The sequence below is a fragment of the Geotrypetes seraphini genome, chromosome 13 (assembly GCF_902459505.1).
Source record: "Geotrypetes seraphini chromosome 13, aGeoSer1.1, whole genome shotgun sequence".
Classification (NCBI taxonomy): Eukaryota; Metazoa; Chordata; class Amphibia; order Gymnophiona; family Dermophiidae; genus Geotrypetes; species Geotrypetes seraphini.
In genome coordinates, this window is record NC_047096.1 from 29,555,244 (window position 1) to 29,580,108 (window position 24,865).

The 24,865-nt window shown below is 42.3% G+C and overlaps 1 protein-coding gene across 1 annotated transcript; it reads left to right on the forward strand.

Annotated features, from left to right (window-relative positions):
- The first annotated feature begins 430 nt into the window (after positions 1-430).
- LOC117347582 (indolethylamine N-methyltransferase-like) lies at positions 431-20,182 on the forward strand. The gene is made up of 3 exons (XM_033918700.1): positions 431-581; positions 1,594-1,801; positions 19,352-20,182. The coding sequence occupies exons 1-3, from the start codon at positions 431-433 to the stop codon at positions 19,791-19,793; spliced, it is 801 nt and encodes a 266-aa protein (XP_033774591.1). The 3' UTR covers positions 19,794-20,182.
- The last annotated feature ends 4,683 nt before the right edge of the window (positions 20,183-24,865 follow it).

Genomic DNA, 24,865 nt, shown 5'->3' on the forward strand with positions numbered 1-24,865 from the left:
TCGTATCGGGTAGAATCCCTTTATAGACCGTCCTCCAAACCTCTTTTCTTCTACTCCACTTTTACACACTGAATGAGTGACATTCTACTTTGCTACCTACCTACTGCTATTGTTTTCCTATGCTGCCAAATTTCTGTTAGACTGTGAACCGCTTAGACCTGTCCAGTTCAGAATTTGCAGTATAACAAATATAAAATTTAAATCTATCTTATCACTGCCTTTAGTCAACAGTCCACAAATGAAGTCAGATGTCTGCTGCAATTCATGCCTTGTATTGGCATGTATCCCTCTTGCATTGGCATGTATCCCGTGAAATTTGAATATCCCAAATTTGAATAAACTATCACTGAAGGGTAATTTTCTTATTATAAAGAGAGGTAGACTGCAGAACAGGTGGATGAAGAGTTTGACCAGATTCTGAAAGGACAAAATGGAATCAGAATTCACCAGCCTTGAAACTTACGAGAAATTTTTTGACACCAACATCTATCTGGAGACCTACTTTACTGAATCAGGGCTCTGCTATACCAATGGCTACATGCAATTTATAATGGAGAATATGTTTAAAACATTCACCTCAGGTAAGTGGTGCTTTACAGGATAAGAGTTGTTGATTTAATAGGAGATTCTGGGCTACACTGAAGTGTGTTCTAGAGAAATGTTTTGCTAATGAAAACATCCTCTGCTAATTCCTGACAAGGGTAGAATAATTCAGGGAGGTTTTTAGGAACATCTAGCTGGGGATATCACCTAGATCCAGATTCCGCCCAAAAGGTTGTTCAGTCCTTGCATTATATCGCTGTATGCAAGAACTTCCATCGTTTACTCCTGTCAGAATTCTGTGCAAAAGTTTTGAAAATTCTGTACACAATATTTCAAAATTCCTCAAGTTTATTTGTACTGTTTTGCATAGAATTTTCCTATCTTAAGGCCTAAAATTCCTTCCTGTCTTTTCTTTTCTCAGATTCCAGCCTTCTCAGTTCCCTCTCTCACTCCAACTGCAGTTATGTCTCCCTTTAAATCCCTTCCCTCTCTCTCTCTCTCTCTTACACCTCTTTGGCCCCATAGTCAGGCATCTATATCTCTCTCCCTCTCTCCACTGGCTAAGAATTTCTTCCTCCCTTCTCACCCCCTTCCAGGTCTTGGTCACTTTCTCTTCCTCTCTTTACATTTGTTATGTACGAAATACGTTAAGCTTAAAACTAAGTGGTCTCTTCCAGTTATATTTTCTTCAGCTGATTGTATTAAAATGGAGTTGCTATCTTAATTTGAAATCATCCTGATATAACAGCCCATCAAAATAATCTATGTGGAAGATGAATTAAAGCTAATTTTCTCATTAATGAGAAATTAATTTCAGCTACCAATGTGTTTGGTCCCGATGTGTATAGTCCTGTTTTTTTATGAGGACATAGCTAATTCTCTGTTTTTCATTTTCAAAGTAAAGAGGATCCAGTTTAGGAAGAGAATAAATTCAAATCATTTTCCTTCCCTCCATACAAATAACTTGAAGGGATCCGAACTTAAAAGGGTTTTAGGAAACAAATTCAGAGCTCTCTTCTTAAACTTTGTGTTTTAATTTTTCTAAACCAGGTGGTGTACGGGGGGACATCTTGCTAGACATTGGCTTTGCTCCCATCATCTACCAGCTACTCTCAGCCTGTGACTCCTTCAAAGAAATCATCAAGGCAGATTTCCTGGAGGAGAGCCGGCAGGAGCTGCAGTCATGGCTGAAGAATAAGCCAGGGGCATTTGACTGGACTGCAGTGGTGAAGCTTGCATGTGAGCTGGAAGGCGGCAGGTATGGGAACTGCTCAATAGAATAGATGAACTATCTGTTTCTAGACAGTTTTCGCTAATCTGTACAGCTAAAAAAGTTCTAGCAGGACTTGCTCTGAGGCGACGTCAGTGCTGTGTGCCTGCTCCCTCGGGTGGTAGCTGCTGGTACATCTACAGCCTGCTTTAAAGGTGTTTTAAAGTCAGAAAAGGAATGAGTGTCAGGCTGCTCTGTGCTTGCTTCTGGAGGGACATAGCTAGCAGGCATAGTCTGAGTATCATAATGTGCATAAAGTTAAGTGTGCACTGACTATTCAAGTATAGCTTTACCCAGAAGCATTTCAGGTATTGGGACTGGGAAAGGGACTGCATTTATTTGCTTGCTTTTGAAAACAACAAACACTGGGTAGTAGGGGGGATAAATTACGCTGTGCACCAGCTCCAAAATAGGAGAAATCACCTACCAAAATCAAATATACTTTTTTAAACCAAAATATTTGTTATTACTAATATTATTATTGCCATCAGATTTAGACAGAGTCCGAGGGTAGGACAAGCCTCAGAGTTCCACTGAGAGTCACACAGAGGATTTCTCTAAGCTCTCTTTCTTTCTTTCATCTCTGGTACTCAACATTTCAAAAAAATCTTAAGACTGTTATCACCAAATCAGTTCATCTTAAGATCCGTTTCATACTTTAAATGTGTATCTAATATAATAAAACGCTAAGCGCGCATGCGCACTCTACCACCGTGTTGCCTGATCTGTAGTTCTGTGATCGGCAGAGTGCGCATACGCGCATACAAGGGTCCCTCACTCCGTCTAACATAGCGGTCTCGGCAAACTGGCCAGCAGCGCTGGACTCCCTGCTCTCCACCTCTCAAGCTGCGATGTCGGCTCCTGTCACGAGCCTGCACCAGCGTCGGAGAAGGCTTCCAACGCTGGCGGGGATTGTGAGAGGAGCCGCCGCTGGCACTTTTAAACTTGAAAAAAACTTTCAGCCGCAGCAGGCCAGCCCGTGGGAAGGGAAGGGATGGCCTTAAAAGAACACGACTCCAGCTACTGGAACGCAGGCTACACCGCAGAAAGGGAAGGGGGAGGGGCCGAAAGGAGCAGGCCAGATTTTTAAGAGAAGGGAGGGGCCAAACGGAGCAGGACAGCTTGCGGTAAGAGAAGGGGGTGGGAGAAAATGCTGCTACTGCTTCACAGGGACCTGGAGGGGAAGGGAAATACCATTGCTGCTTCTGCAAAGGAAAGTGGGGGGGGGGAGAGAAGGGAATGGGGGGTGGGGGAAAATGCTGCTACTACTTCACAGGGACCTGGAGAGGAAGGGAAATACTGCTGCTGCTTCTGCAAAGGAAAGTGGGGGTGGGGGAGGAGGGAAATGCTGTTGCTGCTGCACAGGGAAAAGGAGGGAAATAATGACAGACAAACAGCGGGAGGGAGGGAGACAGAAAGAAAGGAAGAAAGACACAGGGGCAGGGAGAGGGTCAGAAAGACAGACAGAGAATGGTGGCCAGGGAGAGAGAGAGAGACACACACACAGCGGGAAGACAGACAGAGAATGGTGGCCAGGGAGAGAGAGAGACACAGCTGGAGGGAGAGAGACAGAAAGACAGACATATATTCTAGCACCCGTTAATGTAATGGGCTTAATGACTAGTTAATTATATTAAAATACTTGCTATGATCCTTTTAGAGATATAAAGCACCATTCCCGGACCACTTCAAGACTTTACGTCTTTTAGTCTTCAAAACACCCTCCCGTTCTCAGAGCTTTTTTGACTGCTTTAAAAAATCCAATGCCGACAGCATTTCATGGCTTGTAGTGCCACTGCATCAGGGAATTTACATGACTCCAAATAGGTCTTTCAAATATTTAAGTCCATAGTTAGTAAGCCACAGCAAATAAACTCTTTCTACTTACATTTGGAGACAGATTCTATAAAGGACGTCTAACTTTAGGCGTCTACAATGTGGACGTCCATCGACTTAGGCATCCAAATAAAGTAGATAATAAGCCCAATTAATGACTTTAACAAACACTAATTGGAAGTTAGACATCCAAAGACAGGATGCGATACACAAAATAGGCGTCTGCAATTTCCTTGATGCCCATCGGAAAAAGCTGTGCCTAACAGGATAGGCATGGGGTTTCTTTGATTTATTTATTCACTTTTCTATACTGTTCTCCCTGGGGAGTTCAGAATGGTTTACATGAATTTATTCAGGTAATCAAGCATTTTTTTCCTGTCTATCCCGGTGGGCTCATAATCTATCTAATGTACTTGGGGTAATGGGAGGAATTATGTGACTTGCCCAGGGTCACACGGAGCAGCATGGGTTTGAACCCACAACCTCGGGATACTGAGACTGTAGCTTTAACCACTGCACCACACACTTTTTCTATTACTATCAAAGAGAAGGACTCTTTACCCCCTAAAAAAGAAGGTTTAGTATGCAATATATATATATATTTTTTTTTCATGTGCTTTGCTTAAGTAATGCATTATTAAACATCTTTTGACTTTAATATCAAACTGGAGTCCTCTATACCCCCCAAAATAGAAGCCCCGTTCACCTTTATATGGCCACCTCCGGCACACCTAAGTGACGCCTAAGTCGCGTCCACCTAACTCAAGCTTATCTAGTGCCCAACTGACGCTCCAAAGTAGATGTCTTGCAAGGAGTCCTCATTAGACCAAAAAATAGAGGATTTAGTATGCAACATATATTTTTTTCCCAAGTACTTTGAGGAATATAGAGGCCAAAAGAGGAAATGGACAAGTACTGAAGGTACATGTTTGATATTTATCCTAGAGAAATGACTACTTGTAAATCAAGAGGATATAAGCTTGGCTTTGGACTTGACTTGTGGTTTATCATATCAGTGTGTGTGGTGCAATGGTTAGAGCTACAGCCTTAGCACCCTTACGTTGTTGATTCAAATCCCTCACTGTTCCTAGTGACAATAGAAAATATGATAAATGAGCCAAATTTAAATACCACATAAAATATAAGTGGTATATAAATAAAATATTAAAGTGGTGCCAGCATTTTACTGCATACAATTTTAATGTAAAAAAACCAGCATAAAATCGCCATTCTAATAATGTCATAACGCTAACACACGATAACGTTATAGACGTTACTAGGACGTCTACACAACCCCTAAAAAGCGATTCTGCAAAGGATATCTAACAATATAGATGTGTTTAGATTCGCTCAGCACCACTGAGCACAATTCTCTATAGTGCATCTATATATTACAGAATCTTGCTCAGCATTTTGCTCCTGGACATCTAAACAATGCCTAACTTTTAGACGTCCTTTACGGAATTTGCCCCTTGGTGTCTTTCATTTATATACGTCTCCTCTGTATGGCTTCACTTCTTCAAAGACTCGAATAACTCGCTGTACATCCTGACGTCTTACGTGAAACACTGATGTGTATTACATTCTTTACATACAACTTTATTGTACACATTCTGACATGATCCACAAAAGCTACTATGCTGGTAAAAAAAACTTTTTATAAGACTTTTCAGTCATTAGAAAACATATTGCTGTTCCATTCTCAAATTTAGTCCCATTGGTTCAATAGTGTTTAATCTAAATATCCATTGTTGGTCCCTTTGAACTAGGAATCTTTTCAGATCCCCACCTTGAGGTCCAGAGTTCATTTTATCAATGACTACAGCTTTAAAATCTTTAAACAAATGGGAGTAACGTGCACAATGTTCAACCAATGGAGCATTAGATTTATTACACTTCAGACTGCTTCAATTCTCAATCAATCACGTTTTTAACTTCCTAGAAGTTTGTCTCACATAGATTTTTTTTTATATGGGCATAGTAAACAGTATATCACAACCACGGAGTCACAAGAGATTTGGAACTTAAGTGTATTTTCTCCCATCCCCTGGATTTTCAAAAACTTATGTTGTCATCATAATCAAACAGACAGAACATTTCCCACATAAGAACATAAGAAATGCCATCTCTGGATCAGACCTTCGGTCCATCAAGTCCGGCGATCCGCACACGCGGAGGCCCTGCCAGGTGTACACCTGTCGTAATTTATAGTCCACCATATCCTTACATGCCTCTCTTAAGGAGATATGCATCTAGTTTGCTCTTGAAGCCTAGGACGGTCGATTCCGCAATAATCTCATCTGGGAGGGCATTCCAGGTGTCAACCACTCTCTGAGTGAAGCAGAACTTCCTGACATTAGTCCTGAACCTGTCCCCCCTTAGCTTCATTACATGTCCTCTAGTCCGTGTCAAATTGGACAATGTAAATAATCTTCTCTGCTCTATTTTGTCGATTCCTTTCAGTATTTTGAAGGTCTCGATCATATCCCCACGCAGTCTCCTTTTCTCAAGGGAGAATAATCCTAGTGTTATAAGTCTGTCCTCGTATTCCAGTTTTTCCATACCCTTCACCAGTTTTGTTGCTCGTCTCTGCACCCTCTCCAGCAGTTTTATATCCTTCTTTAGGTAGGGAGACCAATGTTGGACGCAGTATTCCAAGTGTGGTCTGACCATTGCCCTATAAAGCGGCATTATAACTTTCTCCGATCTACTCGAGATTCCTTTCTTTATCATGCCCAACATTCTATTTGCCTTCTTTGCCGCTGCCGCGCATTGTGCCGACGGCTTCAGGGTCCTATCTATCAGTACACCCAGGTCCTTTTCTTGTTCACTCTTCCCCAGAGTTGCACCTGACATTGTATACTCGTATTCCTTATTCTTATTGCCTAAATGCATTACCTTGCATTTCTCCACATTGAACTTCATCTGCCATTTCTCCGCCCATGTTTCTAACCGACACAAGTCGCTCTGGAGTTTCTCTCTATCCTCATGCGATCTGATCGCCCGGCATAGTTTTGTATCGTCTGCAAACTTGATGATCTCACTGGATGTTCCTTCCTCCAGATCATTGATATAAATATTAAAAAGGATCGGCCCAAGTACCGAGCCCTGGGGTACACCACTAGTCACTTTCTCCCAGTCGGAGAACTTCCCATTTATGCCCACTCTCTGCTTTCGGTTTTCCAGCCATTTGCCTATCCATCTTTGTATATCCCCCTCTATGCCATGGCTTTGTAGTTTCCTGAGAAGTCTTTCGTGTGGAACTTTGTCGAACGCTTTCTGGAAGTCCAAGTATATTATGTCCACTGGCTTCCCACTATCAATTTGCTCGTTCACGGTCTCAAAAAATTGGAGTAAATTCGTCAAACATGATTTCCCTTTCCTGAATCCGTGTTGACTGGGTTTCATCAAGTCGTGTGCGTCCAAGTGCCGGACCATGCTATCCTTGATCAGTGCTTCAACCATCTTGCCGGGGACAGACGTAAGACTCACAGGTCTATAGTTGCCCGGTTCCCCTCTCGATCCTTTTTTGAAAATTGGGGTGACGTTCGCTATCCTCCAGTCGTCCGGTATCTGTCCAGTTCTGATTGTCAGGTTTGCAAGTTTTTGCAATAACTCTCCGATTTCAACCTTCAATTCCTTTAAGACTCTCGGGTGAATTCCATCCGGTCCAGGGGATTTGTCACTTTTAAGTTTGTCGATCTGATAGTATATCTGGTCTAAGTCCACTTCAACTGTGGTGAGGCTGTCTTCTATTTCTCCTGCAAACACTTTCTCCGCTTCAGGTATTGTTGAGGTGTCCTCCTTCGTAAAGACGGACGCAAAGAAGGAATTTAGTTTGTCTGCGATTTGTTTATCTTCCTTGATGTACCCTTTTCTTCCCTGGTCGTCCAAGGGTCCGACTGCCTCTTTTGCAGGTTTTTTCCCTTTCACGTATCTAAAGAAGGGCTTGAAGTTTTTGGCCTCCTGGGCTATTTTTTCCTCATATTCCTGTTTTGCATCCCTCACCGCCTTGTGACATTTCTTCTGATCATCTTTATGTTTGTTCCAGGCTTCGGTTGTCTTTATGTATTTCCATTTTTTGAAAGAGTCCTTCTTTTCTTTTATGGCTTCCTTCACCTGTTTGGTAAGCCATGCCGGTTCTCTTTTGCTCTTTGATCTCCGATCTTTGGAAATCCTCGGAATGTAGAGATCTTGTGCTTCTGTGATAGTATTTTTCAGTAGGGACCATGCCTGATCTACCGTTTCAAGTTTGTCCACCTTCTTTTCGAGTCGTTTTTCTACCATGGCTCTCATGCTATCGTATTTACCCTTTTTAAAGTTCAATGTGGTGGTTAAGGTTTTGGCATGTTTCCCTTTCCCGATGTCAAGTTTAAAGTTAATTACATTGTGATCACTCGTTCCCAGTGGAACCATGACTTCCACTACTGTTATCGGTCCCGTGAGGCCATTTAGGACCAAGTCCAAGGTGGCGTTGCCTCTTGTCGGCTCTTTTACCATTTGTTCCAGGAAGCAATCCCCTAGCACCTCCAGGAACTTGGCCTCCTTGCCGCAGTTGGAGGTTGCTAGTTTCCAGTCTATCCCTGGGAAATTGAAGTCTCCCAATATAATTACATTGCCTGTCTTGCATTCTTGTTTGATTTCCTCCATCATTTCTGAGTCAGTTTCCTCCGCCTGTCCTGGGGGACGATAGTAAAGGCCAATTTTCGTATCTGCTCCAAATTGACCAGGAATCTTGATCCAGAGTGACTCAAGCTTCTCTTTCATTTCTGTTGTAACCATTTCAACAGAATCTATTCCCTCCTTAATATATAGAGCAATACCTCCACCTTTCTGCCCTACTCGATCTCTTCTATACAGCTTGTATCCCTGTAGTACTGTGTCCTATATCTGTTACTTTTTGTATAGTTTCCACTGCCGAAATGGTTAGACATAGTATTTCTTTGAGATTCCTAATTCTATAATAGGAAATCTTAAGCTTAGAATTTGCAAAGTTTTTGGATGATTATAATATTCTTCAATGTCTTTTCAAAATCAAGGAGAAAACAAAACTCCTTGAGAATCTCAACATCAACATATATGTGGTACATTCCTGGTCACATCTATTGGGGTTTACAGAATTCAAAAGTAGTTCATGGTTAATAAATAAGCCCTTTTTAAATCACTTGGTTAGGATATCCCCATGCAGACAATCTCCTCCTAAGGCTCCAAGCTTGCATTTTTTAAACTCCTCCTCTGTAGAACAAATTTGTCTCATTCTGAGGAACTGGGAGAATGGAAAGCTTCTTTTTAACTGACTGACTAACTAAAACTTTACTTTATATACCGAGTCATCATTCAAAGAAAGCTCGACTCGGTTTACAGCAGTTAAAAAACTAAGAAATATTTAGAATGATAAATAGAAATTGAAAAGAATATAAAATTTCAAAGGAATTAACTTTCAAAATGTTTAACGAATAGAGTAGTTTTAAAGATTTATGGAAAGACTGAAAGGAACTAGAGCTCCTCAAACTAAAGAGTAGATCATTCCAGAGTTGAGAAATTTTTAAAGACCAAGGACTGGCTGAAGGTCTTAACTCCTTTAATTCCTTTTCTAGGGGGAAGAGAGAGTTTTAATTGTTGGGTACCTCTTGCAAAGGAAAATCTATAAATATTCCATATAAAGGAATGAGAGGAATATGTGAGATCCCTTGACGGAGTGCAGTTGAGTATGCATTTGGGTGTTAGATTGAGAGAGTTCTTTGCTCAGGAGGAGGGGATGTCTCTTTTGGTGTCTTATATTCATTCTATTTTGCAAAAATTACAACCAGATAAGGACTATCAGAAAATTTGGGATAAATGGAAGAAAGAATTACAGCTTAATTTGAGACATTAGGATGTTGCCCGTACTTTAAGAGCGATACCTGGGGTGACATTTTGTTCATGGTTAAGAGAAACGTATTATAGGGTTACATTACGTGCCTATTACACACGAACACAATTGTTTTATAGTGGAGGTCATCCTACTCCTTTGAGTCATAAATGTGGGAGGGAAAGTCATACATTAGGTCATGCATTTTGGTTTTGCCCCATAATTCAGCACTTTTGGAAGCGAATAATAAATTATATGTCAAAAATAATTGGAAGATCATTGCGCTGTTCTCCTTCTTTCTTTATTTTGGATTTGCCAGAAGCTCTTGGCCATTTACCTAAAGCAAATAGGGCGTTGTATAGGAAAATAAGTCTCTTGGCTAGAAAATGTATATTACAATATTGGACGATTCCTGATCCTCCGAGGTTTTGGCATTGGCGGAACCAATTACATCAGTTGGCCATTTGGAAAGCTAGAGATGCAGGAATTGTAAGAAAGCGAAAGATGTTATTTATACAAATTTGGGATTCATATTTGCAAGATTTGCATCCTAAGGGTCGTAATGCGATTTTAAGTTGGATCTCTTAATTGGGCTTTTTATTAAGTTAAATGAAGAGAGTATCATTGGGTAGAGAGTACTATTGGGTGAGAAGGGGTGGGTGTGGACAGGGATGATAAAGGTTTAAATTCATATAGATAAGTGGGGGTTTTATTGATATTGGAATTTATCTTTTATTATGTACATTAATAATTGATGCATTATTGATGTCCTTTGATGCTGGGTTTTTTTTTGTATTCAATGATATTTGCATCAATAAAACTGTTTAAATCTAAATTGAATCCTAAGATAAACCTGAAGCCAATGGATACTCTGGAGTAAAGGAGTCACATGGTCAAATTTGCTTTTTCCAAAGATCAACTTCGCAGCAGTATTCTGAATTAGCTGTAATCTTTGGAGATAACTGTAGTGATGCCCAGGTAGATAGCATTGCAGTAATCAAGTCAAGATAGTATAACTGATTGGACCAAAACAGAGAAATGTCAGGGATGAAAAAGATGTCTAACCTTCCTCAGCATTCGTAGACTAAAGAAGCATTTCTTGACCACGAAATTTATTTGATCTTTAAAGGTGAGAGAGGAATCAAAAAGGAATCCCAATATCTTAGCAGAAAACTCAATCTGCAAAGAAAACCCAGATACCAAAGCTAAAGTAGAAGGAAGATGGTCCAATCTTGGACCCAGGCACAAAAGTTTAGTTTTAGTTGTACTAAGCTTCATCCGGACAGAAAGAGCTCAGGCTTGGAGTTTAGAAATACAGATATTTACTTTGGAAGCTAGGTTGGTGATATCCGAATTGATCTCAATCAATATAAAAATATCATCCGCATAAGTGAAAAGTGTTTCCCAAGCTGATAGCTTAAAGCAGGGGTGTCCAACCCATGGCCCGCGGGCCACATGCGGCCCCGCTCACGCTCGAAGATGATGCGATGTTTTCCTCTGCCGGCTCCCTCCTCCGTCTTGCCGCAGCATTTGCTCAAAGCCGCAAGTAGCGGATCCTATGTACCTCTTGCGGCTGACCCGGAAGTGTTGCGACATCAGAGGGAATGCTTCCAGATCAACCGAAGGAGGCGCATGGAAACCGCTGCCCACGGCTTTGAGAAAACGCTACAGGCAGGGCTTTTGCTCCAAGAGTTGCAAGTTCAGCGCCGCCTGCAACTTCAGCCAGATCCCGGTGAGCCCAGAGTGAGTGAACATCAATGCAGCCACTGAAGAGGAACTGATTACCCTGCCGGGGGTGAGCCGGGCCGAGGCAGCTGCAGGTGGCGCGTGCGCCCGTCGAGCTCTTCTCCAGCGTGCACAAGTGCCGACCTTTGCTGCGCGTGGCCACGTGGAACCTACAGCACTGCTTCATGGATAAGGCCAACAACCCAGTGCTCTGCATGACCCTGCTGGAGAATGGGTAAGGGATCAGCGGTATTAGGCAAATGCTTCACTTGGCCAGGAGGGGTAATTTGGGGGTGAATGTTGCGCTACTGATGGGTGTGTGTGTGGGGGGGGGAGAAATGCTGCTTCTGCACAGGGAAGGGAAGGGGGGGGAAGAGAAATGCTGCTGCTGCACCCAATTGGGGAGAGAGAGGGAAGGAGGGAGAAGGAAAAGGGAGAGGAATGAGAGATGCCAAGTCCATGGAAGGGAGAGATGACAGGGCATGGGGGTGGGAGTGCCAGATTGGGCGTGTGGGGAGAGCTTATGGGACTAGAAACAGAGGACAGAGAGAGAGATGGTAGGCAATGGTCTGAAGGGAGAGAAGTTGGACCTGGGGTAATATGGAAGAAGAGGGAAAGAGATACTTGAAGGGAGAACTGTTGGGAAGAGAAAGAAAGAAATGGTGGACCTGGGGAAGGGAGGCAGGCAGACAGGGGGAGAGATGAGATGGGGGCAGTTGGGAAGAAAAAGGTAGAGAAGTTGGATCTGAGGATGGGAGGAAGGAAGGAAGGCAGAGAGATGCAGCATCTCTCTTTTTTTTTCTCCATTTCATTGTTCAGCATCAAGGGGGGGGGGGGAGAAGAAAAACAGAAAAGAGAGGAAGCAAAATGTTGGACCATGGAGATAGAGGAGGAGAGATGGAACCATGAAAGGGCAGGAGGAAAGAGAGCTGGGGTAAGATGATGCTAGGGCATGAAAAGAAAGGGACAGGGAGTTATAGCCTGACCAGTGGAGAGAGGGAGGGGTTATTCTGAAAGTGGTGAGCCAAGTGGATGAGGTCAAAATGGAGATGACAAGATGAGTGAGAGAGCAGTGAGTACAGTGGTAGAAATGTGGTAATGGGGAGTATATAGAAGGGAATAGGAGGCTGGGAAAGGAGTGAGATGGAAAATGGGAGAGCTAGAGACAGAAGATGGAGAATTGAAAGATAGCTGAACATTTAAAAAGAAGAAGGGTGAGAAAGAAGGCAAGATTTGAGTAATCAGAGGCAGAAAAGAAAAAGTTAAGAAAGCTGAAAGGGGAAAATCAATACGTTGGAGACAGGCATAAGAAGGAAATGGAACGAGAAGAGAGGGGAAAAAATGGACAGCAGACACTGGAAAGAGAATTAGTTGAAGATAGAGAAAAATCAGAAAGAGAAACTGGGAACAAGATGATGGAAAAACAAAACATCCAGACAACAAGGTAGAAAAAAATGGTTTTATTTTGAACTTATTAACTGGAATATGTTAGCTTTGGGATATGTGCATCACAATTATTTTTGTATTCAGTAGCTTAGTCATATACAGATGATTTGGGGGAGGGACTAGAACCCAAAATTGGTGGATGGGCACCAAAGTTTCTCCCTGCCTGAGTGCAGTTTATAAATACTTGAGCTAGTGGGGATTCCCAAGCCCTGACAACTGAAGACATCTTCCTCCAGTCTGGCAACTCAAAATCTCCAAGCTTTGCAGCAAATGGCAATATCCTCAAGCTGCCCCTGCTTTCATGAATGCATGGGGGGCAGGGAAGAGGGAAGGCAGCAGCTCTGCAATATTGCTGCCAGCTGCAGAACTTGGGAAGTTGGAGGGGGAGGAGGTGGCTGTCAGTTGGTGAGGCTTGGGGATCCCTACTAGCTATAGCAGGGGAGATATTCCTTTTGAGGATGCCTAAGCTCAAAGTGGAAGGCCCAAAAAAGCAATAATATTTACCCTGATTAAACGATCCTCCACGTGCGCTGCTGACAGCTGATTCAGCATCACCGCTCTGATGAGGCTCACCATAGCTGTAATAGAAGTGAATGGGAGAACCAGGAGCACGCATCCCTGCTCATCAGAATGGGGATGTGGAAGCTTGTGGCTGCTCCCACTGTTAGCGGTGTACATGGTGGATCACTCAGTCAGGGTAAGTATTACTTCTTTTTTGGGTTTATCTCCACAGTGTCCCTTTAATGAAGGTTTATTATTAGATACGTACATCTTCTATATTAGTGAGTGCAAATTTGGGACCTGCTCAACCTTTTTTTGGCTCATCAGCTAGTGTTAGTGTTTATGCGGCCCAGAAAATTTTTTTCAGCCAATGCGGCCCAGGGAAGCCAAAAGGTTGGACACCCCTCGCTTAATATTATTCAATGTAGTCATATAAAGATTGAACAAAATTGGACAAAGTGGAGAGCCCTGGGGAACCCCACAAGGAGGCTGCCAAGCCTTCAATATTCACTAAACAGGAACGAGACAAAAGAAATTTAGAGAATCAATCCCAAACTAGCTGATGGAGACCTATATCTGAAAGCAACTGAAGTAAGATGTCATGATGTATTACATCGAATGCTGCAGATAAATCAAACTGCAATAGGATGGAACATTTATTTTGAAGATGTATTTGTTGAATTTTTGAGAGAAGAGAGATCAGTAAGGTTTCTGTACTAAAATTAGAGCGGAACCCATGTTGGAATGACTGAAGTAATGAAAATTTCTCCAGATAGTCAGTAAGTTGACCGGCTACAATTGATTCTAACATTTTTGTTAGCAAAGGTATATTAGCTATTGGTTGATAATGAGAAGGGATAGGAGGATCTAAATCTACTTTTTTAAAAAGAGGAATAAATATTATTTGTCCCATGGATTGTGTGAAATATCCATTTTCCAAAGAAAATTTCAGTAAAATGGTTAACCATGTTATTGCTTGAGAAGAAATATTGAGAAATAGATACGACAGAAAATGATTCATTGAACATTTACTTATCTTTTCACACAGTCCAGAAACTTGAAGTTCAGATATTGGATTAAAGGAACACCAGTAGCGATCAGCTGGTATCTCCTCTATAGAGTTTTTGAAATATATAGGGAGATACTCAATTTTGCCTGCGGGAAAGGATTATCTAATAAGAGAGATTTTATCTTGAAAAAAACAAGCTAGAGTATCAGCTGAGGGAGATAAGTAATGGTCAGTTTTGAAATCAGGGTTAGTCAAAGAACGCCAGAGTTTAAAAAGAGTACCGGTCTGATTATCAGACTTAGCTATCAAAATGTAGCAGGGTATTTATGTCTGTTGCCTTCCTGAATACTAAGGTTTCAAAACCTTTGGCGGTCAAGTTAAGTTTAACATCAAAAAATGTAATGGAAATGTCATTGTATCTCATAGTGAAACAAATATTTTCATGGTATGTGTTCAACCAATCCTTGAATCTAACTAATAATTGGATATCTTCCTTCCATAGAAAGAAAATATCAACCATATATCTTACCCATAGGATCACCTGGGAAAAAGATTCACAGGAATAAACCCATTTAGATTCAAAAACGGCCATTACTGATGCTCATGTATGGTAACACCTTTACTGAAGCTCATGCAAACCTCTCATATTGACTCCCCAGTCATTAGTAGCGGTATAGAAGCTTCCAATAAAACATGCTACTACTGACATAACTTTATGGGACCACAAGAGAATTAGAGTGGAGAGGGAGTGATGCCAGACTTACAGGGATGGGGGGGGGCAAAGGAGGGAGAAAGAGAGACTGGACTGAACAGGAATTAATGCCAAACTCATGGGGGAGAGGGAGGGGGAAATTCCAAAACAAGTTGCCAAAGGTTGCTACTATCCCTTGAAGTGGCTCTGAATCTTATATTGGCTCAGAGATTAGTATTTGTCTGATGTCCCTGCCGCTTTTGGCTTTAGTTCCACTGACTGTGTTGAGACAAGATGGCTAGAACTGAAAACGGCAGGGACATCAGACAAATACTAATCTCTGAGCCAATATAAGATCCACCTATTATCCCCGGAAGAAGCTGGTCCTTTAGGGAACAGATCGCTAACTAAGATAAGTTGGTCTATCATTTAGTTTTGTTGACCAAGTCACCAAGTTACAATTTTTGGCAGGTTCAGTTATATGCTATGCTAGATGAATAATATTGCTATTAGAATGTATGGGATTAGTGAGGACATCTAATTGAGATTAACCCTCTTTGGAGTTAAGCTTACAATACTTCTTCATTGAGAAATAGGAACACTTCAGGTAATGTATTACCTTATTGGGTGTTCACAGCATTAGGCTGGTCTCAAAAAATTCTGGGAGGTTTTTCAGAACCAATAAGTCTCGGACTAAAGTTTACCTTTGGTTTGGATTCCGAGTGGATTTCTGAGGTGCTGAAATGTACTTAGTCACACTAACCAAATTCCTAAATTCTGAGCGTTATTTTGCCCCTGTATCTGAAAAGAGTTATCTTATTTTGTTAAATGCCAATCTGCAGAAACAAAATTCTATGTTTTAACATTGTTTGAGATCATTGATTAAACCATATCCATGTTATACTCTTCATGGTTGGGCTGAGAACTTTTCAGCAACTCCTCGTATTGATATCAGCATACGATGAGCCACGGAAAAGTTCTCAGCCCAACCAACAAAGTTGGGGAAATCCCATTTGAGGGCCATACACTTAGGGCTCCTTTTACAAAGGTGCGCTAGCGTTTTTAGCGCACGTACCAGATTAGCGTGCACTATAGGGTGCGCTAGCCGAAAAACTACTGCCTGCTCAAGAGGAGGCGGTAGCAGCTAGCGCGCGGGGGAATTTAGTGCACACTATTCCGCGCATTAAGGCCCTAACGCATCTTTGTAAAAGGAGCCCTTAGTCCAGCAATTTTCTACTTTTTTCGTTCCATATATTTCTGATGGAATAAAAAAATTGGAAAAATCACTGGACTAAGTGTGTAGCCCTCGATGGAGATCACCCCAACTTTGTTGGTTGAGCTGAGAAATTTTCAGTGGCCCCTCTGTGCAAAGTTACCCTTTAACCCTGCCCAACGGTGCTCTGAAATAATTGTACAAATATTTCCAATCAAATGTGTTTATTAAAAATTACAGAGTAATCTTGTTTCAAAAGGCATTATTTGTACAACAGAGACACATTGAAGTCAGAAGTGTAAATGCATCTTTCTGAGGAACGGTCTCATATGCCATCCTGCCTTCTTTACCTATATACCTAATTTGATAACATTTTTTTCTACCTTCATATAATTGGTCAAACATATTTTCTACTATATAAGGCACTTGCATGCATATTGGGGGAGTGGTTTTCCCCTTACGGAGGAATTCCTGAATTTACATTCTGATACTAACTTAAATCAATAATAAAAAAGAAAAACAGAAGAAACAGTTCTAATATTACAATATACTTACAAAGAAAAAATATTCATGCACACAGCCTTTAATTATCCCTCTTCTGTGGTCCTAAAATCCAACCTGCATCTCTCACATGTAACAGCGTGAAGCTATTTGACATCCTGTAGTTCTTTGTTTCAACAGTGAGAAGGGGAGTGGCTAAACAACTTTAAAAGAAGTCTAACTTTTCCTATGTAAGTCACTTGAATAGATGTGTAGACTTAGGCATTTCTTTCTTTCTTTCTCTCTCCCTGCCCCCTTTCTTTCTGTCTGTCTGTCTTTCTTTCTGTCTCTTTCCCTGACCCCCTGTTTGTCTTTCTTTCTGTCACTCTCCCTTCCCCCTGTGTCTTTCTTTCTTTGTCTCTCTCCCCCCATCTGTCTTTCTTTCTGTCTCTCTCCCTGGCCCCCTGTCTGTCTGTGTTTCTTTCTGTCTCTCTCCCTGTCCACTCTCTGTCTTTCTTTCTTTCTCTCTCCCTGCCCCCTTTCTTTCTTTCTGTATTTCTTTCTGTCTCTCTGCCTGTCTGTCTTTCTTTGGTGGCAGAAAATATTCCCTGTCCCCAGAAAGAAGGCATGCCTTGCATTATGGTTCATGTCTGCTACATGATAGGACATCCCGTGTCTGCAGAAATGGATTTTTAGGCTTTCGTCAGCCAGCAATGTGTGAGAGGCTTTCTCACTGACTTTATGCCAGTCTATTTATATGTCACTGGCAGGAGCCAAAAGCAGGGCTTTATTGGAAAACTAGTGTTTAAGCCCGTTACATTAAGGGGTGCTAGAATATATGCCTGTCTGTCTTTCTTTATTTATGTCTCTCTCCCTGTTCCTGTCTCTTTCTTCCTTCTTTTCTGTCTCTCTCCTTCCTGCTATTTTTCTCTCTCTCTCCCTGGCACCCTTTGTCTGTCTTTATTTCTGTCTGTCTCTCCCTGGCCTCCTTTGTCTGTCTGTATTTCTTTCTGTCTCTCCTCCCCCCCTCCCCACTTTCCTTTGCAGAAGCAGCAGCGGTATATCTGTTTCCCTCCAGGTCCCTGTGAAGCACCCCCCCCCCCCCACTTTCCTTTGCAGAAGCAGCAGCGGTACTTCCGTTCCCCTCCAGGTCCCTATGAAGCCCCCCCCCACTTTCCTTTGCAGAAGCAGCAGCGGTATTTCCGTTCCCCTCCAGGTCCCTGTGAAGCCCCCCCCCCTCCCACACACTTTCCTTTGCAGAAGCAGCAGCGGTATTTCTGTTCCCCTCCAGGTCCCTGTGAAGCCCTCCCCCCCACTTTTCTTTGCAGAAGCAGCAGCGGTATTTCCGTTCCCCTCCAGGTCCCTGTGAAGGCCCCCCCCCACTTTCCTTTGCAGAAGCAGCAGCGGTATTTCCGTTCCCCTCCAGGTCCCTGTGAAGCCCCCCCCCCACACACACTTTCCTTTGCAGAAGCAGCAGCGTATTTCCCTTCCCCTCCAGGTCCCTGTGAAGCAATTCCCTGAGCTGTCCTGCTCCGTTCGGCCCCTCCCTTCTCTTAATACGATTTGGCCTGCTCCGTTTGGCCCCTCCCCCTTCCCTTCCCGCGGGCTGGCCTGCTGCGGCCGAAGGTTAGTTTTAGAAGTGCCGGTGGCGGTTCCTCTTACGCTGCTGATCCTCCTGAAGAGCAGCCTGCGATGGTAGCCGGCTTTAGCGAACCTCGCAGGCCGCTCTCCAGGCTCGGTAGCACGTTCCCTCTGACGCACGGGATCGCGTCAGAGGGAATGTGCTACTGAGTTGGAGAGCGGCCTGCGAGGTTCGCTAAAGCCGGCCACCATCGCAGGCTGCTCTTTACAGGAGGATCAGCAGCAGCGGCGGCGGCGAATGAGGGCCAGGTGTGTTCCCTGCCGAAGACGCGGGCAGGAAGAGAGCTTGCCTGCTCCAGGGTGAGTGAGGGCGGGAGGAGGGGAGTGGCCAGAGTGATCATTGGCCGGGTTCTAAAATGGAACACGGCCACGGATCACACACCACGGCGGCAGTAATCACGCTTTTTTAAAAGCGCATGCGCCGCTAACCTTTTATTATATAGGATATATACCATGATTCTTTTATGCTGTGTTCTGAGTACAGGAAGTGTGTACTGGAAAGACCTGTGTTATGAAATAAAAGTGAATGATTTTAGAGACTTGCACAGAGAGGGTCATACATATTTCTTTTCAGCTCAAAGACCTAGCACTGATGCTACCTTGCTTCCATGACCTGAGCAGGTTCCAGTTAGCCTGAGCAGGTTCCAGTTGTGCACCACAGGCTTTTGCTCTTTTGGATAAATATGTTTCAAGTCTATGATAAGCAAATATCACAAACTACTGCAGTGCTCCATCTTATAGTGGCAGCAATCAAGACAGGCTGCCGGCGTCGGTGCTTTCCCTCTGCGAGTCCCACCTCTTTGTTTCAACTTCCTGTTTCCGCATAGGTGGGTCTTGCAGAGGGAAGAGCCTGACGTCGACAGCCTATCTTGATTGCCTCCATTCCCAAGTCACCAAAGAGGGCCACGGAGAAGCACCCCTTACCTCCTTTAGCGTCTGCCCTCCGCCGACAGCCACCGCAATAACAACCAGCAGTATAGTTCAACACAAACACTGTCAGGGCCACTTCCTTTATTACAGAGTTGTAGTTAGATATCTTTAGTATTTGTCCAGTGCCTGCCTACAATTTATCTTTATTAGCTATTTCGATTAGTCTATTACGATGACATGAAGATGATTTGGATAAAGATTCTTTTCCTTCATAGGAAGAAGTGGACTGAGAAGGAAGCCAAACTGAGAGGAAAAGTCAAACGTGTTCTCAAGTGCAATATCACTCAGAGCAACCCGCTGGATCCGCTGGTGCTGCCTGCAGTAGACTGCTTGATCACATGTCTGTGTTTGGAAGCTGTTTGCAAGGACAAGCACACTTTCTGTTGTGCTCTGAAAAATATCTCATCATTGCTGAAACCAGGAGGATATTTAATAATGGGGGGAGTACTTGGTGAAACTGGTTACATGGTTGGTGAAAGGAAATTTTCCTGTTTGCTCCTGGATAAAGAGTTTCTGGGGCAAGCAATACCTGAATCAGGTTACAAGCTCCTGCAGCTGCTTACGCATTTTCCAAATAATCAAGAACCCACATCTTTGGCAGATTATGATGGATATTTTTTCATTCTCGCACAGAAGAGGCAGACCAAAACCATTTAGAGAGTGTCAATTCCATAAGAGAGACCACAACCTGGAGAGAACCCATTTCCTGTCTCCTGAAACATGGGAACATAATGCAGACCTCATCTAGGGCTAAATGCACTAAGTAGGATCAGTAAGACCGTGTAGGTTCGCTCCGATCTGATTTTTGATCGATTCTAAAAGCGCTATTGATGCACTAAAAGTTTTGCATGCAAATGAGTCGCAAAGACGTTCATCGTAATCCCCATCTCTCCCGTCAGATTTATTGCTGTGAAAGCGACACACACATGCGCAAAGCCAGCAGGGAAAGCCCCAAAGCAGCCTCCTGCCTCTCAGCTGTTCGGGGTAGGACAACATTTTTCTTTATGAGCATAGATTCTTTGTGTATGTTACATACACACAATATCTTCCCCATTAACTTGTGAAAAAGGTACTAGGTAGGTTTGGAAGGTGAGGGTGGGGTTCAGGGGAGCATCCAGTGGCTGAAGGGAGTGGGCAACCCTCCTGCTTTTTTTTTTTTATGGAAGTGGGAAGAGGAGATGGTAGGGGTTGGTTTAGAGGTGAGCTGCCTGATGCGGGGGGGGGGGGGGGGGGCTCCATTAGAAGGAGGAATTGGGCATCCCTCCTGCCATTTTTTCTGCTGTGGGTGGGGTGGGGGGAATCAGTTCCTGGTGTGATGGGGGGACGTTGTGGAGGGCTGTCATTGGTGAGGGGAGATTCTTATCTTTTTTAAAATGAGATAGGAATTGTGCATGTGTAACACACACACAGCATCTGTGCCCTTTTTTTTTTTTTTAAAAGGGGGGGCTGAACTATCAGTGACAGGTAAGTGACTGCTTGACCTGTCGCTTTTTATGGACTGTTAAAACCCATGGTTTTATTTTTGTGTATAGCCAAGCGATGTTAGTGCATCAGTCGCTTGGCTAGTTTGCATATGGGCGATCAAGGGAAAAAACGCACCAGTGAGCCATTTTGTGCATCGGGTCAGCAAATGTGATCATCGCTAAAGCAGTCAAAACTGGTTTAGCAACGATCGCTGACTTTAGTGCATCAGGGCCCCAGTTGGCAGAATCTGTCTCCAGAAGCTCTTACTTTTTACCTGAACCTGGACCTTGTCTTGAACTCTCACTGTATACTATAGGAGCCCACATTTCAAACTGATTGGTACTGCTAAACAGAATAAAAATTGCATTGTTTCCCTTTGAAAATTAAATAGAACATGATGGCAGAAAAAGTCATAGTGACCTATTCAGTCATTATGGGATGTGTCAAAAGCTGTCCTTGATACCTCCTCAATTTCCTCAGACATTTTATAAAGTTTTAATTACTAATTTAAAACTCCACTTCTCCCCCATTCTTCCTACATGATAAAATGTCACTTTCATCTTTGCCTTATAGCTTTGCTTCTGCTTTCTTAGCATTTTAGCCTTCATCTCAACTTCAGGGGCCAAAACTAACAGAAATCTTTTATGTGGGATTAAACTGCCAGCCAGCCAGTGTTGCCAATCTATGTTTATCTACTTAGATCTATGTTTTTCATTACATTATATATACGTTTGAATCAGATCTCTTTGTAATGTGGTCAATATATATTCATTTGAATCAGATCTCTTTGTAATAAAGCACTAGATGGTACGCCTACTACAGTATATTGACTCATTGATGAAATTTAGCAAAACTGATGCTAGTTTGCCATTAGCAATGTCAAAAATTTAAGCACAGAGCTCTCATAGAGACAAAGAGAGGAAAATCAACAGTCTGTCAAAGGCATGCAACTCAGGCCTATGTTCTTCACCATTTTGTTAAAGTTTTTCGATTGTTCTCAAATCATAATTTCATGAATTCTTTCTTTGTCCATTATGCTGCATTATTAGAAATTTTGAATTGATGATACAATGCCCTGTAGTTCTTAAGATACATCCTTGGATTAGCTAGTGTCAAAGCATAAAAAGTTTTACTACAACCAATTCTGGAAATCTCTGTTCCAAAGTCTGAATTTACACGCTGGAATATTATGGTAGAGGTTGGAACTTGCTACTGCTTTTTACTTATTAATTTTCATGCATACATATAAATCAAATAAAGGTCTATGGGGCCCTTTTATAGCCTTGATCATCCTTCAACCTGAGATGCACCATTCGACAAAGTACAAATTGTATAACCTCTTTCCCAATTGACTACTCAACAGTTTGCAGACTATGCTTCCTCTGCTTGATGCAACACTCATGGGCCACTCCCCTAATTTATCTCTGCTGTTCCCAATTTTGTATCTAAATTCATGAGAGTGTGAGACAAGTACATTAGATCTCTAAGAGAAAGGAAGGGATAGTACTGTGGAAACTGTAAATACCCCCCCCCCCCCACACACACACACTAAAAACACTGTGCTCTGAATTAACAATTGTTTATTAATATATCTATACATGAGGACATACACATCTTAAAGGCAGACATACTGTAGAATGTTCTAAATTCTGGACAAAAGCCTGCCCCTTATATAGGAAATATGACATTTTAGAGCACAAAGGGATCACATGAATGCGTAAAAGATTTATTGTGAGTGCATAGGTCAGTCTACTAATAAATTCATATTTACGATAAACTCCATTAACTATTATTTATTGTGGCTAAAACTGGTACATGTTCAAGATATGAATGCCCTACTATGTTGTCCTTTTCTGAAGGTCTCAGGGTCAAGTAGCATATGCCCTGTCATTCACATTAAAGACACGAGTTAAACTACATCTGGAAAAAGGGTGAATATATTTCTAAGTTATGAAATTAATTATTTTCCACAGTTCTTATCCCTCTTGTGGTCTATACTCTTTAGCTAGAGAGAGTTATGGACCACTTAATAACCCATTAACTTGGCACACAGGTCTCCCTCCCCCTAGTGTTTCCTAAATGAGCCTTTCTTCAGCTGGAAACTAACGTGACATAAGAACATAAGCAGTGCCTCTGCTGGGTCAGACCAGAGGTCCATCATGCCCAGCATTCCGCTCACGTGGCGACCCATCAGGTCCAGTAATCCTCTATCCCCTTTTCCTTCAGGAAATTATCTAATCCTTTCTTGCATCCCAATACTGTACTCTATCCTATGACACCCTCTGGAAGCGCATTCCAGGTATCCACCACTCTTTGGGTGAAGAAGAACTTCCTAGCATTGGTTCTGAATCTGTCCCCTCTTAATTTTTCTGAATGCCCTCTCGTTCATGTAGTTCTTAAAAGTTTGAAGAATCTGTCCCTCTCCACTTTCTCTATACCCTTCATGATCTTGTAAGTCTCTATCATGTCCCCTCTAAGTCTCCGCTTTTCCAGGGAAAAGAGTCCCCATTTCTCTAATCTTTCAGCGTATGAAAGGTTTTCCATACCTTTTATCAAACATGTTGCTCTCTTCTGAACCCTCTCGAGTATCGCCATATCCTTCTTAAGGTACGGCGACCAATATTGCACGAAGTACTCCAGATGCAGGCGCACTATCGCCCGATATGACGGCAGGATAACTTCTTTCATTCTGGTTGTAATACCTTTCTTGATTATACTTAGCATTCTATTCGCCTTCTTAGCGGCCGCTGCACACTGTGCCAACGGCTTCATTGTCTTGTCCACTATTACCTCCAAGTCCCTTTCTTTGGTACTCTGACCCAATAACAGCCCTCCCATCGTATAGCTGTACTTCGGGTTTCTGTTTCCTACATGCAGGACTTTACATTTCTCTACATTGAACTTCATCTGCCATCTCGTCACCTACTCCCCTAGTTTGTTCAGGTCCCTTTGTAAATCTTCGCAGTCCTCTTTAGTCCTAGCCCCACTAAATAGTTTGGTTTCGTCTGCGAATTTTATTACTTCGCACTTCATCCCTGTTTCTAGATCATTTGTAAATACATTGAACAGCAGCAGCCCGAGCACCGACCCCTGTGGAACTCCACTTGTGACCCTCCTCCAGTTCGAGTAGTGGCCCTTCACTCCTACCCTCTGCTTCCTACCTGCCAACCAATTCTTGATCTATCTGTATACGTCTTCTTCCACTCCATGGTTCTTCAGTTCCCCCCCCAACCAAAAAATAAAAAATTCTACTGTACACCATAACTAGAGCCTCATCCAGTTAGAACCAGTGCGCACATTCAAACACTATCTTTCAGAAGCTGCTTTCCTGTCACATTCACCACACTATAGCACATCTCAATTTAAAATCATTTTAGAACAAACAGAGCTGCAGGCTTTTCAGCCTCACCCAAGACTAAATCTAATTTTTTTTCTTACTGTCAAACTTATTTCAGTTTTCCCCCTCATAAATTCTCTTAAACTGCTTTTTAATTACCTTACCAGCCTCACTAAAGAAACCAACTTAAGTTTCTCAAATATGAGGAAAAGAAGGGAAGCAGAATAAAATTCCTTCTTATTCTGCTTAATTAAAGACTGAAACTATCTTTTAGGCTTTTCAGGATCCTCAAGAAGGAACCTCACACAGCTCAGCAAAATCACTTAAAAATTCCTCAGACCTTCACAAAAAACTGGTCTAACACAAGTATTTAATCAAAGGTGACCTCTTTCAGCCTTTTCTCTCACTTTCAAACTCTCACCTGAGTACTTCACTGATAATTTTGCTTTTCTAAATTCTCAGAAAAATCCCAGAAATACTTTTAATTTACTCCCGCAACATTACTAATCACAGCTCTCATTGACACAATATTGAATACATATTTTCTTTAAGTTCAAAAAGTTTTATTGATTTTATATGAACATAATAGAACATAAGAGAAAACAGAACAGAATATAACTTCAATCACATGAGTCATAGAAATAGACAACCGTCTTCTGTATCACAAAAGAAAATAGGGTAAGACAGATCAGTCCATTAACAGGGTCCATACCAACTAGTGCACTAGTAATTAGAAAGAAAGCAACTAGATGAGTGTTCCCAAAAAGTATTATACAGGGAGTAAACAGCATGATCAGACAAGGCAATCCTGTGGATGTTACACACATGAAGAACAAAAATGCAAAACAGGATCCCAAACATCATTTTACAAGCATAAATCATTTCATATTTAACAACAACATTAAGGTTGGACCACCAGATAGTAGGT

Bases quoted from the DNA above. Each gene is read 5' to 3' on its own strand.
- LOC117347582 (XM_033918700.1), top strand. From the start codon at position 431: ATGGAATCAGAATTCACCAGCCTTGAAACTTACGAGAAATTTTTTGAC. The intron at 582-1,593 runs GTAAGTGGTGCT...TTTCTAAACCAG, and splicing joins GTTTAAAACATTCACCTCAG to GTGGTGTACGGGGGGACATC. The intron at 1,802-19,351 runs GTATGGGAACTG...TTTCCTTCATAG, and splicing joins TGTGAGCTGGAAGGCGGCAG to GAAGAAGTGGACTGAGAAGG.